The 15,542-nt window shown below is 44.2% G+C and overlaps 1 protein-coding gene across 8 annotated transcripts in view; it reads right to left on the reverse strand.

Moving 5' to 3' along the window:
• Positions 1–5,801: 5,801 nt before the first annotated feature.
• enox2 (ecto-NOX disulfide-thiol exchanger 2) overlaps positions 5,802–15,542 on the reverse strand; it is a 163,445-nt gene continuing 153,704 nt past the window's right edge. For all 8 annotated transcript variants that reach the window (XM_035161740.2, XM_035161739.2, XM_035161737.2 and 5 more), the window contains 4 exons: positions 15,350–15,406; positions 14,370–14,475; positions 12,416–12,501; positions 5,802–6,604 (listed from right to left, as the gene is read on the reverse strand). In XM_035161740.2, coding sequence (XP_035017631.1) covers positions 6,473–6,604; positions 12,416–12,501; positions 14,370–14,475; positions 15,350–15,406 — 381 coding nt within the window. In that variant the 3' untranslated portion in view covers positions 5,802–6,472. The remainder of the gene's footprint in view (positions 6,605–12,415; positions 12,502–14,369; positions 14,476–15,349; positions 15,407–15,542) is intronic.

Here is a 15,542-nt window from a genome sequence, read left to right on the forward strand (position 1 = left end):
TTTTTAACCTTTATGAAAGAGGATTTATTGCAGGACTGTTGTGTTAGATTTGTACCTAATAAACGGCCAACTGAGTGTAGTTGACACTTGTTTTTCCTAAAATGACTAAATCTTGAGCTGCATGTCAACTGTGGTTGTTTTTCTTTATTTTTCCAGAACGTCTGATTTATTGGTTTATTGTAGCCGGAGCCTTTTCACGTTTAATCAATAACAAGTTCAGAGAAACATGATGGGAATTTCCTCGCTAATCTCCCCTCTAATCTTTTTAGACTCAGTCAGATGATGATTGTGATTTAAATGGATCCTTCCTCTCCTCCGCGAGTCACACCCACACTGAACAAACAAAAGCCAATAAGCTACTGTATAGGCATTTGCTCAGAGGATGTTTATATAGAAGTTAAGCAGCAGCCCCTGACTGGAGGGGATGTTAGAAGTAATTTGCTTAATGACAAAATGTTCAGTGCAACTGGCAAACACAAAGATAATGTGATTATAACACAGATAAATAGTGTGAAACAAACATTAGCCCAAGATTTAATTCAATACATGTGCTTATGGATGTTTCCCACGCCGCCAACTGGGCAGATTGTGGCTGTCAACATCAACCAATGAGATATCAGTTTGACACAAGCAGTCATCTTATGGCCGACGGGACTGTTCCCGTCTGAGTCGTGTCCCCCCCCTTCGCTGATCCTCAGTGTGACTCAGGGTCCAGGTCCACTGAGCTCAACAGATATTCTCCTCCACCCATCCTGAGTTGAAGATGTTATTCCAGGAAGAGCTCATCATAAGCAGTATTTCTATTCTTCCTTCAGGTAAATGATCATTTGAGTGTTGTAAATCTATAAAATCACACTACTTGTTTTTCTTTTGGTTAATGCTTAACAATCTCTAGCCGTAATAGGCCGTGTGGGCCACGCCTGTCATTCAAGGATCACAACACTGGAGTTTAAGTTCAGCGTTGAGATTTTTGAATTGGCAAAAACGTTCCAATCTATTGTCGGCAACTTTCCAGAAAATGTGCTACATCATGATGAATAGAAGCTGGATGAATGTGTCAGAATAAATGTCTCATAGACCACTCAGAGTATTTGACAGTAAATGCTACATTCACACAGCGCTTCTATACACACTCTGTCAGCACAGGTTCTGGCCCAAGGACAGATGAGAATGCAGACAGGAGGTGCTGGGGATCGAACCACCGACCTTCAGGTTTGTGAATCACCCTCTCTAACTCCAGTCACCATGTTATACTTGAAGAATACTTTATTGATTTTGGGGGTAGATTGGGTTTTGTTACAGTTGCTATAAAGAATATACAGAATCGAGAATATACGGTCTATGTGATACAAAGACCAAGAATTATAGTAAATAGAAGAATAAAATATAATGAAAAGTGTAAAAATCAAGAAGTAAGTACAAATATGAGCATTTTGTGTATGTTACCCTACACTATCGATATGTATATACACTATAATAAGTACAGCCTATACAACAGCTTAGTGGTTCTTGCAGATAGCTTATAATAAATGATGGTTTATATCCAGGGGCAGTCTATTGACTCAAAGAGTTTGAAGGTCAGAGGAAGGAGTTGTGATGACCACAGGCAGACACCACTTCCTGTAGCTCTCTGTTGTGCATCTCGGTGTAAAAAGCCTGTTGCGACATGTTTTCCTGAGCTTGTCCAGCGTGTCGTGGAGTGGGGGAAAGGCCATTATTGTCCGAGATAGCCAGTGACGTGGACAGCACCCTCAAGCTCCAGAGTCCGGCTCCAGAGTCCGGCTCCAGAGAGTTCTGTCCCTTCATGCTCAAGCACAATGTACTTACACCTCGTAAGGTGTCTGGACTTCGGGTGGTTGTAGTTAAACTAGAACTTGGACTGAAAATCCAAACAGTCACTCAACAGAAAACACAACATGGTAATTAATTTAACACACTAAATTGTTATTATAAAATATTTTTTAAGGTCAAAAGTGTGTAGGTCAGAGAACTTGGACCAACCGTCCACTCCTCATGTGTAAAAATAAACTTTTCGTATACAAGTTTCCACTGTGCAGATAATTGCTGTGGGTACGAAGCAATTCATCTTTGGTAAAGGTCACTCGATTCATACCAGCATCAGGAGTGGCCCTCGCTCATTAGGAGGGAGTTTCACTGTCCGACCTGGCGCGAGCCGCACTGCGCTGGCATTTCAGATCAAACCCGCTGATCAGACCCGCTGCCTCCACAGGCTAATAGGCCAGAAAGGCCACGGCCGGACCCCGACCGCAGGACGATCTTTGGTCGAGACATTTTCTCACCAGAGAGCGAAATTAAACAACTATTTGTTTTAGAAGAATGTCATGAATCCAAGTTTTTAAAGTACAGAGAGAAAGAGAGCGAGAGACTCTTCTACTACCCTTTCTCTTACCTGAGGGGTCTAGGTGTTGATGTGGAGGAGCCTACTTAGGGTGCAAGTAGCTTATGGGCATTTACTGCTGTGCTTTCAGCTCGTTCCTACGTTGTAAGATGTTCTACGTGTGATAGAAGAGAAACAGAGAAAGAGAAATTGGGATAGAAAACGATGAGAGGCATCGCATGTCATCCTCCGCCGATATCTTCATCTTAATATCCTGTGCCCAGACCCCCAGAGAGCCGCAGTGTAAAGCAATTATTCCAACACTTGACATTCATTCAGGCTAAAAGTGAATGCAAGTCTCCGAGCAATCTGAAACGACGTAAACAAAAAAAACAGAAACATTGTGTCAAACAGGATTTTGAAACCTGCCAATCATCCGAAAAGAAATAAAACATTGGTTTGGTTCTAGCCGTTCTGGTTTGTAAGATGTGATTCCAGTTGCCTGCAGGCGAGTGTTTCTGGAGCTGCATCTCTGAGCTGCAGCACCGGGACCCTGGAAACACACTCGAGTGCAGGAGCCTTTATGCACAGATAAATTAACGAGGGCCATGCAGCTTTTTTTTTTTTTGAGAAACCCGCACAAACACGTCCCCCGGTGCTGTGGCCGTGCACCTGCTGTCAATGCAAATCACCCCCCCGGTGCTGGCCCACTGGCTGAATAATTACAGTGGGAGGGTGTAGCTGCTGGTGCGCTCAATAGGAGGAGCTGTTGAATCACCTCCTGTCAACGCTCTTCCTCCCTGATCCAGCGATAAATCCGGTTTCAAATTGAGATGTGTGGTGATTTATGTGGTGGCAGCCAAAACAACTGTGAACTCCTCAGCTGCAAACCTGTGGCTCCATGACCAGCGTGGACGGGATTGGACGCGAAGCACCCTTCTGTTTTTCGAATCCCCTTTCAGCGCCGGTTGCTTTATCTCACTCTGGACCTGCGTACACAGACAGAACGCTCTCACCTGCCTGCTCAAGGGAGGCCTTAATCATAATGAAGTAGGTGAGGATGCCTGCAGGAAACAACATGAGAGGAAAAGGTAATTAAAGGTATCTTGGGAATCATGATATCACCCTCTAAAGAACCTGCTTATCTCCTCACGTCCAATTATGCCAATCTGAGACGTGACGCGACTCTGCATGAGTAGATTCAGGAAGTCATTCCAAGAAATCCTGCCAGAATGACACTAATGACCTCAAATTTAACATTCTGCCTGAGTGTGAACATCAGGAGACGCCTGAGACAAATTCAAACCTCTCTCTCTCTCTCTCTCCGAGGAGACTTCAGAAGTCGGGTGTTGTCCTGCGGCATCGTGAGCGCTGGTGAGGAGAATCACTCCCTTGAAAAGCTTTTACTTGCATACACCTTGAATTGAATTAATGAGAAGGCTCCTCACTGTGTCCCAGCGATCAAAAGACGGTGAATGGAGACTGGCACTCACCAGGGACTGCTGGTGGATTTAATTAGTGTGTGTTTACCTCCTTGTGCGAGGCTCGAGAACCGGATGCACCATCACTAGCGTGTTTGTGCGCGCAAACACACACACACACACACACACACACACACACACACACACACACACACACACACACACACACACACACACACACACACACACACACACACACACACACACACACACACACACACAAACAGCTGTAAAAGAGATACATTGCGAGAGCCTTCGGTCTATCAGTGCGTAGGAATGACAACTCAGACGGGAGGAAATGCAGAAAGACAGAAAGCAGCTTCTGAAAGAATAAGAATGGGTGTTAGTGTTTTGTTTATGATAGGCTGAGAAAGAGAGTGAGAGAGGAGGAGAGAGGAGGTGAGAGGAAGAGAGAGGAGGAGAGAGGAAGAGAGAGGAGGTGAGAGGAGAGAGGAGGAGAGAGGAAGAGAGAGGAAGAGAGGAGGAGGAGAGGGGGAGAGAGGAGGAGAGAGGAAGAGAGAGGGGAGAGAAGAGGAGAGAGGAAGAGAGGGGGAGAGAGGAGGAGAGAGGAAGAGAGAGGAGGAGAGAGGGGGAGAGAGGAAGAGAGGAGGAGAGAGGGGGAGAGAGGAGGAAAGAGGAGGAGAGAGGAAGAGGAGGAGAGAGGGGGAGAGAGGAGGAGGACATCAGGGATGTTGCCCTGAGATCGAGGATGTGTAGTGATGCACGACTCCACACAGGCAACATCTCTCTCGATCCCAAGTGCATCATCAAGTCGGCAGAAGGCTGAAGGATTCATCAGAAACATCCTCATCATCAAAATACCATGAAGAAGAGAAGAGGCAGAATTCATCGGTGCTGCTTTGACTCTGCTGTGACTACATATGAAAATAATGCAGCTGCAGCTTTCACTCTTTCTCCTAATCATGCTTGACAAGCACCTACCGACTAAGTGGGCTGGAGGTTTTGTTCTGTATTTAACATGCAAACAACTCCACCACAGATAGTTTACTTTTCATCCATGAAACCTCCTTCCCTCTCAAACCACTGTATTAATAATGGATTCATGCGGACGCAAGGAAGGCCTTTTAGGAGCTTGTAGGCAAAACATACTCATTCCATATTATTAATTCAGGTACAAGGACGAGTATGCTGACAAGTGCATGAACGCTAATATTTCAAATGCAATGCCCGTAGGAGACGGAGGAGGCCAATGAGAGCAAATCATGTGTAATAATAAACCTTTGTTTCCCAGAGCAACGGGGGAAGAGAGCTTCGCCGCCGAGCAGCCCAGCGGAGGCGCATTAACAACGCTTGACTGGGCTTTCGGGAGGAACCTCAAATCCTGGCAGCTCGCTATCTGGAGAAGGTGGAGAAGAAAACTCCCCAATGGAGAGTGTTGTATAACCTCTTAATATATGGATCCAGGCAAGCAGCACACAAACACACACACAAACAGTTTGTGACACACACAAACACACACCAACCGCCTCACCAATTACACGTCATTAACATGATCCCCCAGGTATGTTTTCCAGTTAAGTGCGATGTGGCTGAGCTTCGCCTTTAGCCGGAGACTGAGAGCCACGCCTAATTGTGTATTCAGAAACACAAATACACTTATTTAAGGTTTTAAAAACCGGCCTTGAACGCAGCAAGAGTAGGAACAAAAAAGTTGACATCAGTAAAAAAAAAGAAAACGGCCTTCGAGTAACAATGGGCACAAACCTAGAAAGAGAGCAGTCCTCTTCAATTTAATATCAGTTCACTAAGTGTTTTTTCTTCAAGATTCATGAATTATTCGGTGGGAAATTGGTTAAAGTGTAAAAAAATTATCTTGCAATGTTCAAAAAAGTGATTACAAACCAGCGCTCAGTCAATGTCTCATCCCCCCCACCAGTAGTTTTTTGGAATCCTGTTGAAAACCCAACAGACTCTTAAAAACATGTTGACTTCGTCTGTAAAAATAAACTCCAACAATCTCATATATTCAAACATTATTTTATAATCAAAAATATCATCCAAGCATTTACAGTGTATTACAACAAATGATCCTATGCAACTGTTAACAGCCTTTACAGGAAATGAAGAAATATATCCATTTTTCATCTATGATACAAACCAGCCACAGCGTAAAGAGGAGGGGGCGCGGCCGAAGGGTTCGGAGGTTTCAAGTGTTGAGTTCGACCCGGATGAGCCTCCCCGGTTAGCCCTGTGGTCCCGGTCCCACGCCGACACCACACAGAGCACAACGCCCAGCCCATGTGGGTGAGGACGACAGAATCATCCAGTTACTGTAGCACTCTGTGATCTTCTGCAACTCCCTGTGAGTTGCTAGGTCTAAAAATGATTTCCACTTAGAGACGTAAAGTTCAACCTCATGAAAGTCTTTGTCGCCGTGGTTTGGTGTCAACACTCCCGTCGCCATGGAAATGGTGTGTTTATAAGTCTCTTCCACCTACGCCGAGTCCCTGAAGTGCTCACGCAACATTCCTGTCCGATCTGAGACCAGCGCTCAGTCCGATGAGTCCATGTAAAAACAGGACCAGTCCACAGACTTTGATATTTGTGGGCTGTGTATTGTTTCCTTCACATTTCTTCAGAGTCTCCGCGTCTCGTCGTCTGCTCCTCGTCCCAGAAGTGTCAGCGGCAGCGTTTATGTGCTCTTGATGCCTTGGAAGCCGCAGAAGTTCCAGCGTTTCTCCAGACTGGCCCCGACCCCCGTCAGCTCCTGTCTGAAGGTGCAGGGCAGCCGAGACAGAAGAGCCTCCACCTCACTGGGGTTGATCTGCACAAACACACAACAGAAAAACATCCAAGACCATTAAAACTGATTTGTCTGCACACACTCACGAACCCACATCCATGTTATTCCTGTTCTCTAGTGGAAATAAGAGCTCACAGAGAAATTTGCAACTGGTAATAAGAGACTGTAAATGTGTCCCCATAATTATTATGATTGACAGTCCGCGATACACAATACAGACAGTTCCAATAAAGAGATGGAGTTATTAGTGTTGTAGCTTTTGTTTGATCACAAATAAACTGAACCAGAGACCCTCTTATCAAACTGTAGAGGTCTCGTGGTTTGGTCTTCAGAGTAAGTTGAACTTTTTCAGTCAGATAAGGTGTTAAGACCATTTTTATCTTTGATTTTAGGACAAAAGTGCACACTGCCGATGGACTGTTCCATTCAATTAAAATCCTCCTTAAATTCAGTCAGGTCCTCCAGGGATCTGGTTTGGGTCCCTATTATAATCATCTAATTACTATAAGTTCCCACCAGTGGGGAATATTGTCAGACATAGAGCAGTCTATCACTGAGCCTGAGCAGTAGCAGTGTTAGTTTCCTAAAAGCTGCTGTGGAGACCTATACAATTTGGATTAAGAACCGTCTCAACGCTCTGGTAAAGTGGACAAAAGATCAGATCTGGAGATCAGATCTTTTATTGCCGGACTATGAAGGATCGTTCTTGCTTTTTTTCTCTTCCAGGAAATAGAAATGTGCTTTATTCTGCTCGTGCAAAGAAAAACATTAACATCTACACTCTGAAGATTCTCAGTCATCCAGGTCATGAGTATTCAAGGAAGTGTAAGCGATGGCAGATGGCCTTGGTTGTAGATACATTTCACCTCTGATCCAAGAGGCTTCTTCATTTTCACCTCTGGCGCAGTCAGGTGGTCTGAGTCTAATGTGGACTGAGCTGAATGTCTGGTCTTAAAACTCCAGCTACTGTAAACTCCCTGTGAGTGTGAGCCATCAAAAATAATGGCCTCCAATAAAACAAGCTGTTGACTGGTCGGCCCTGTTGCAAAGACTCTGCACAGAGAAGCATGGAACTCTCACATGTCTCGTTTCCTGTGTGGAGATTATCCTGTTGGTCACAAGTTGCCTCCACTCAGATGAGGGCGGATAAAGTGTGAAGCGTTTCAACTTCATAAGTGTGTGTCGTTAAAAATGACGCATCATTTAAAATGCTCTCAAGTGAAAGTGAACGTCTACACGCTGCAAACTACCTATTCATTTAAATGATGGTTTGATTCGAGCGTAATGAAAAGTTGGAATTTGTGCCTCGGAGTCAGTGTGTAGTTTTGTTTCGTGTCCGTAATTCTGTTTCATAAATGGACTCCGCCCTCTAGTGTTTAACGCACGGAAATACATTTCTTTAATGGCTGCAGCTATGGGAGAAAGGTTATTTTTGTCGGTTTCTTGGTTTGGGTTCGGTTTTGCATCTGGAGAAATATAGGGACAAAAAAGTTTGCTTTAAGATTTGCTGTTAAAGCACATTGTTTTCGTCGATTACATTATTGTCAATATATCTATGAACACCTACAAATAATTGAATGTATGTGAATGTAATTATAATCTCTCCCACATTTATTTAACTTAAACATTATTGAAATTCAAAACTGTCTGAACAAGTTTACATTTAATTACACAGTATAATTACAAAGTTGTATTATCATCAATGTCAACTAACTGAAGCAAATGGAAAAGCCTTTGAGCTAATACGTTTTTTTTATGCTAACAAAGTCAATACGATGTGACCGAAATCCACCATAAAAGTACTTTTATTTTTTAAACATACAAGGAGGCAGATTCCTGACAGAAAAACAACAGAGGGGAGGCGTGTCCCGACCCATCAGAGATCACTGAGGTTGTCGTGGGAGTAAATACACATCTGGTTGACTTGCATACGGACACAGAGCAATGTGGGAACAAGGCGTTGCTCCTTTCATTGAGGTCTCTCCTTCCTGATTTCTACTACACAACTATACACTGTAAATATGTTGTTGTAAAATATGTGTAAGATTCTTTTACTCTTTCTCTCTCCACTAGGTCCTGAGGAATTTAACTCACACTCAAAATGCTCACCCCGCTGCAATCAGAGAATGGTGGTGTGAGTAAATTCATGGTGACAGCCCAGCGGCCACCTGACTGGGTGTAATCTGTCTCACACCACTCGTGTGGGCTCAGGATCATCACTCAATTGAAATCCTGAGGTGACAAGAGGAGAAACCCACTGTACGCGCCGCTGTCGACAACCGGCACAGTGACTTGCATCGATAAGTAGACTGTTCAAGAAGCTTGGTGCCGATGTCAGGATGCATTAAGGTCCATCATGGAGATATTTTCAATATCATTACACACAATGGAGCTGTGTTTGGAGCCACCAGATAAGCAGAGACGACTGTGGCTTGTTGTTGAGGAGTCTAGCCAATGATATTGACAAAACTCTGTGGGCTGCTTGATGTGTGTGGTGGAGAATCGTCGTGGGAACAGATGCACGGGCAAACTCAGACGCACACAGACCGACAAGCGGGGGCGTACGCACACGCACACGCAGACACACACACACTAGAAAAGAACACTTAAAAGGCATGAGAGGAGACAGCCACCCTCTATTCTTTTTGTGAGAATGAGTAAGGGTATTGATGAGCACATAGAAGAGTTGTGAAAGAGAACAGTAATTTCTTGGGGCAACCTCGCGGAAGTCTAGAGATAAAGTTTTTGCCGATAAAAAATTAATTCTCCCGCATAATGAGTAAGTTAGAAAAGCCTGAAGTCTGACGCCAGAATTTTAATGTGTCTTCTGTTTGGTCAGCGACTGTAACTGTAAAACGAGCGGAGACATCTGCCATTTTTCCTGAATGACTTCCTGTCTGGGGCGTCCGCCAGAAAAGGCCATTAATCTTTTAGGAGATGACATTGAACGTTGGCATTTTGAGAAACTCGTGATTCCTCCTCGGAAAAGATGGGGATGAAATAGCTGCACTTTGCCAGACAGGGTAGAGAGTGAGGGTGTCTGTGGAGTGAGGCTGCTGTTTGGCTTCAGGTGTCAGGACGAGGGATCTAGTTTTAATATGTCCCATTATCAGGGGAAATCACACAACTAGCCTGAAACAGCCAGACAAATATAGCCGTGACATTTCAGGCCAGAAAAGTCAGAAACCGTCAAAGTTTAACTTGAGGTTTTTTGGATTCATCATCTACCAAATGTATAATTAGAGATAATTACGATACCGTGTGAGTGCGACTGTTGTATTTATTTTTCTGTGTGAATGTTTCCTCTGCTGTGCTGAGGTCGAGGAAGAAAAGCTCAATAGCATTTAATCAAATCCAAATCTGGTATCGGAGAAAACAATCCCAGTGTTTCAAATAATTATTTTTCCACAGCCGAGTTGCTTCACTTTTAGGACTAGACCGTTTACTCCTGGTCACTCGAACAATTCTGCAGAGAGCCCGTTAACCTTTTTCATTTGGGCCGTTACAGATTTATCATTAATACCCTGCCAGTGATTTCTGTCATTAAAACCAGCAACAGTCGGCCAAAGAAAGGCTGCTACCTAAATGTTGCCATAGCTCTCGGCTAATAAGACGGAGTGGAGTGAGATAAAAGCTATAAGAGATTCATTAGTGTCAGAACTTAATTAGAGTGTAACTTCACTGACTGAGAGCTGGAGCCAGAACGGAGCCGATCCCCGGTGAAGTCTCTTTAAAGGAAGTTGTTTAACCAACAAATAAACTGAGTACAGACCTTATAAATATCACTGAAATGTTAAGTAATTAGAAATAATATAGATTTATACAACTATACAACAATGCAGTTTGGCAATGCATGACGTCCGACCATTCAAAGTGAATGAGCAGTGTCTCGGTTGAAGCCTCCAATGCATAAGTGTGAGCGCAGCATTACAGATTAGTGATCAGTAAATACTTTCTATGACTGTGTTTGTATTTTAGGACAGCCTTCATCCTCAGGGGCATAAAGAGCAGAGATGTTCTGTCATTCTTCACAAATGTTTCTTTTCAGCTGCCCTTTGCTGGAGGGGGTTTTGTTGCTGCTCTCCGTTCCGCTTTAAAACAATCCACAGGTTCTCTAATAGGTTCAAGTCTGGGAGACATAGTTTGGTCAGATCATAGCTTTAACTCTTTTCTTCTTTAAAAACTCTTGGGATCAATGTTGTGTTGGAAAAGTCCTCTCCTGCAAAGCTACTTGACACGGGCAGACATTGAGGATTTGGTAATACGAGCGATCATAGTGCCGTCTATAAATGTCACCTCCTCGCATCCTTTGCACTCATGCAGCTCGGTGTCGGCTGACCCCCACCTCAGTGTTTCAGGCCCTGTGCAGTAACTGTAGTATTCTGGCCGTGTCCACGCCAAACATATCAAACCCCATCTGATCCAAATAAATTTATTCTGGTTTCATTTGACCGGAGACTGTAACAAGAGGCTTTGCTGCCAATATTTACTAGGCTTCTTTTCATGTTCTCTGGCAAAATTCAATCTTTCAGTTTTGTGCCACATTTTGTGCGATGGTTGTCTTCTTGGACGCCCTTTGTAGACTTGACGCAATGTCCTTGACGCAGTCTGATCAGTCACTGAAACAGATTTCCACAGATGAAACTGGGGCCAAGTCAGAAGCACTTAACCATCTGTTTTTCTACACAAGGTTGTGTGAATAGAAAATCGCTGCGTGGAGTTACTGCGTCTTCTGTTATTGGTCGTACGGCTCATTCTCTATCTCCTAACCACCGCTGCAAATGTGTTTCAGCTTATGCTCAGCAGCTCACTGACGTCCTAGCATCTGAAGGAAGTCTCACAATCTGCTTTCTAACTTGGACTCGCTCTCTGTGTTGAGGTTGTTCTTGGGGCCCTAATTTTTGATATGTCTAACGCACTGGTTTGTTTTAAATTATACATACGATAAAAACCTACACCTCAAATTAAAAATGATAAAATTACTGTAAGCTGGCACAGAGGTTGAGTCATTTAAATGCCCCATGAAATGAAAAAAACATTTTCAGAGGTTTAAAAACATCACCATCTTAGTATGTTTACATCAAAGCTCCTGTCCTTTCTCTCCGTTCGATGACTCATCCTCCCATCAGGGGCGTTCGCTCATTTTGCGTCCGATGACAAAGCTTCTTTGAAGTTTCCAGCCCCTCCCTGTTACTGACAGTCACAGACTGCGGCACAGGGACCGACGCTGTCTGATTCATCCTCTCCGTTTCCATTTGCATCCTCGGTCATAAGTGAAGGTGGTGGTGAGGAGTCCTCCACAGCAGAGAGCAACACTAATGAACAGTGCTGAGCTGCGAGCTACTGTCAACTTTTGCACGAGGGTGTGACGCACACTCACTGCTGTAGGTTACTGTAAAGACCAATCAATATCCGCATCAATTCCCTCCATAGGTTTCTTTCTTTACCGGAAACACGTAACATTTTGTCACAATTCACAGGGGTGTTCTCAGTTCTCTTGTGTATGACACTCTTCTTCTCTTTCTTGCGTTAGAAGATCTAACGCAAGAAGATCTTGATGAGAAGATCTTTACCACTTTGCAAAATACCAAACTATTCCTTGCAAGTGCTTCGGCTTCACCCAAAGAGCACTTCTGAAAAAATAATATTTTTTTTATGGAAAGGGCTGGAAAAGCATTAAGGAGCTCTGCTTGCATCGAGGGGCTCCGTCTCATCTGCACAGGAGTACTCTGGCATACGACAAGCCCATATGTCAACACTGTGTGGGGGCTGGGGCAGCTGACACTGTGACTGCGTGTCGAGAGTGATGCTGAAGACCAGCTAGTCTGTTACCTTGGTGTCCAAACGCTGCAGGTAGGAACAGATGTACTCGATGCTGGCTCCGAACGGGTGAACGTGCAGGAACGTCGATATGATCCCTGAAGAAGAAACACACAGAAAACACATGTTAAGTTATTATTGCAAGGACGAGTCACACACTTCCAGTTCCTGTCACCTGTCAGACATTAACAAGCGGCCAAAGGATTTTCCCAACGCCGCTTTATCTAACTCCTTCTCCTCTGACTGAGTGGAACACCATCTTCGAGTGGCTTCTCCCAGAGTCCCAGTACTGTTAAGAGCCTCTTGTATATTGTGGCTCCAGATTAGAGGGAGTGTTTAATGACGGCTTTGATGCGGTTGTCTCTCATCAAAGCTGCACTCTCCCCCAGCTCAAACAAACCATCTGCTATCAGCTCGCAGAAGGGGCCAGGAGAGAGATAATCCTCCACCTCTGCTTACTAACCACCTATAGAGCGTCGAGGGGCCGACAGCTGAAACAAACACACACAGTGTTACAAGCACCAAGCCTCCCATTGGCTCAAACACCAAAAGCAAGAATACGACGACCACTGGAGACGTTTAAGAGAAAAATACCCCAAGACGTCACATTTGCCACCTGCGAGAGGTCAGTCCGCACGTGAACACAGACTATGAGCTCACCTGGAGTCCACATATGACACCAAGTTGATTTATTTGCATGAATTCAACCACTGCAAGGATTTTCCTATCTGTACTGTTCTGCCTTAAAGAACCAATGACCCGCTTACAGACATGCACTGAACTCCAGACATGTTTTTGACATTTTCCAGAACGTTTCCTGCCAGTCCCCTAGTAAAATGTCAGACTGAGCACATGTGAGAACACAGCAGGAAAATTCACGATGAGCGAGTGTGCGTGTTGATGTTTCTAACACACGACAAACTTGAAACAGGGGGAAACTAAAACAACACAAATATATCAGGATGGAAAAGTAGAACAGGTACAAGATGCCGAAAAAGATGTCAATGAGACTCAGGAGCTTTTGGTAAAAAGTGCCGACGCTGGTGTCGATGAGCTGTGAACAGAAACGTGTGATTTCCGCAGTCCTGCCTCCTGCCGGCTCTACCAAAGCTCCGCCCCTCGCTTTAATGTTTTCCTGTTGTTGTGAACCTGGACAGTCTCTCTCGGTTTATGTGAGTTTTAGAGCATTAGAGCTTCATTATAATCAAATATTTTACTAATAAAAAATTATACACTAAAAACTTTCAGAAGACAACAAACTATAGACTCCTCTTCGTTTTTTATCGAGTGTGATAATAAAATGTTCCTGAATCTGATGGAAATCCTAAGTTTATTAGTCCTCTGTGACTTTTAAATGTGCAGCTCATTCTCAACATTGGTAGATGAGATTCCCTTTTAAATGTGATATATACACAGGATTTAATAGATACAAAAATGGAGCCAATAACTATGTTTTATGTAAAGATATTGTGGAAGTCGTTCTGTGTTTGTTGGGATCTGACCTTATCTGTTTTGGTAGCTGTTTCATGTTAGTGCACGTGTGTGAGCAGTTATCCTCATTTGTACAACTAACTGCAATCTCTGCACTGACTACACAGATATCAAAAAACAATCCCTGGATAAAGATGAGTGAATTGGTCCGATCACAGTCCGGCCATTTGGAACAGGTAGAAACACTTTGGCCTTTTGATCTGTTCAGATGACTGGTTGCACCATGTTGTTCGTTTGAGGCAAACTGGCACTTAAAAATGTATTTCATTTCCTTTCATTTTGTTCTTTTGTGGAGCATACTCCCAAAACCTGCAGCTCCTACAAACCACACTGCACAGAATACCAAGGAAATCCATCGTTTTGTTTTCATGTACTTTCTATGACAGTTGGGAATTTCACAGGTAAAAACACAGAAAATATAGTTCACGTTGAAGTGGTATTGACAGTGCAATAATCCAGAGTTGTGTGAACGTACCCACGAGCAGTGCTTCCCTCTCCGAGTGGACAGGACTCGGTGGATTCCTCTCCGTCGGACCTTCCTTCTCCTGACTGCACGACACCACCGTCGATGCAGTCGCTTCCTACGCATCCACAGACACATCCAAACAGACAGTGAGTTACTTTAAGTGAATCTGCAAGCAGCCACGGTTTGACTGGGGCTGACGTGAAGTAAACAAGCTTATATTTAAAGCTGATGCATGGCTCGCAATAAAAAGACAATCACACACAAATAAGTGGAATGATCAGAAAGTTTCACCGCCAACACATCAGTGCGGCGAGACAATGAGGATGAGGATAATGAGGCGAGGGGGAAGATTCAGCCAGCAGCTATAATTCTGATAGAGGATTGAAATGTACAGCACACACACACACACACACACACACACACACACACACACACACACACACACACACACACACACACACACACACACACACACACACACACACACACACACACACACACACACACACACACACACAGAGTGTAGAGACGAGTGTGAGACAAACAAACAGAAGAGACTTGGAAGGCACATGACCAAGCTGTGTGTCTCAGATCTCTGACAGGTGGCAGAATAAAGCCAGGGGAATGACAGAGGACTTTTTGTCCGTTTGTTGTCCTACTTTGTGTTGTGTGCACCATTTCCACTGATGGTGTGGGATGCCTGGTGGCCTTTTTCCTGTTTTTAATCTATCAATAACACCCTGCGAGTGTGTGTCAGTTTGTGGGCGTGCAAACATATGCAAGCCATTCTGACTTTATGACTCCTTTATTTCCGAGCCCAGTCGTGTCCGGGTGATTTATTCGGTGACAAATGTACTTGCGGTGAACTGGCCCGGCCTTGTTATGATCTGTCAAGTCTCTGGAGGAGGTTAGTGAGGAAAGTCAGGAGAGGATGAAGAGGAAGAGGAGGAAGAAGAGGAGAGGAGTAGGACACAAACAATATCACTTACACTGGTTTGATTAGCACTCTCCTCCGCGCCTCTGTCGTCCTGCTTCGCCATCTCCAGCTGCGGCACATTAGAAACACATGAGGGATAAGCCAGTGAGAAACAAGCTCAGAGCTGATGTAGACAGATTGGGGGGGGGGGGAGCAAACTGTGCAGAGCGTGGTGTGCAAACACAGACAAACACGAGTGTTGTTTA

This window comes from Hippoglossus stenolepis, chromosome 7 (genome assembly GCF_022539355.2).
Source record: "Hippoglossus stenolepis isolate QCI-W04-F060 chromosome 7, HSTE1.2, whole genome shotgun sequence".
NCBI lineage: Eukaryota > Metazoa > Chordata > Actinopteri > Pleuronectiformes > Pleuronectidae > Hippoglossus > Hippoglossus stenolepis.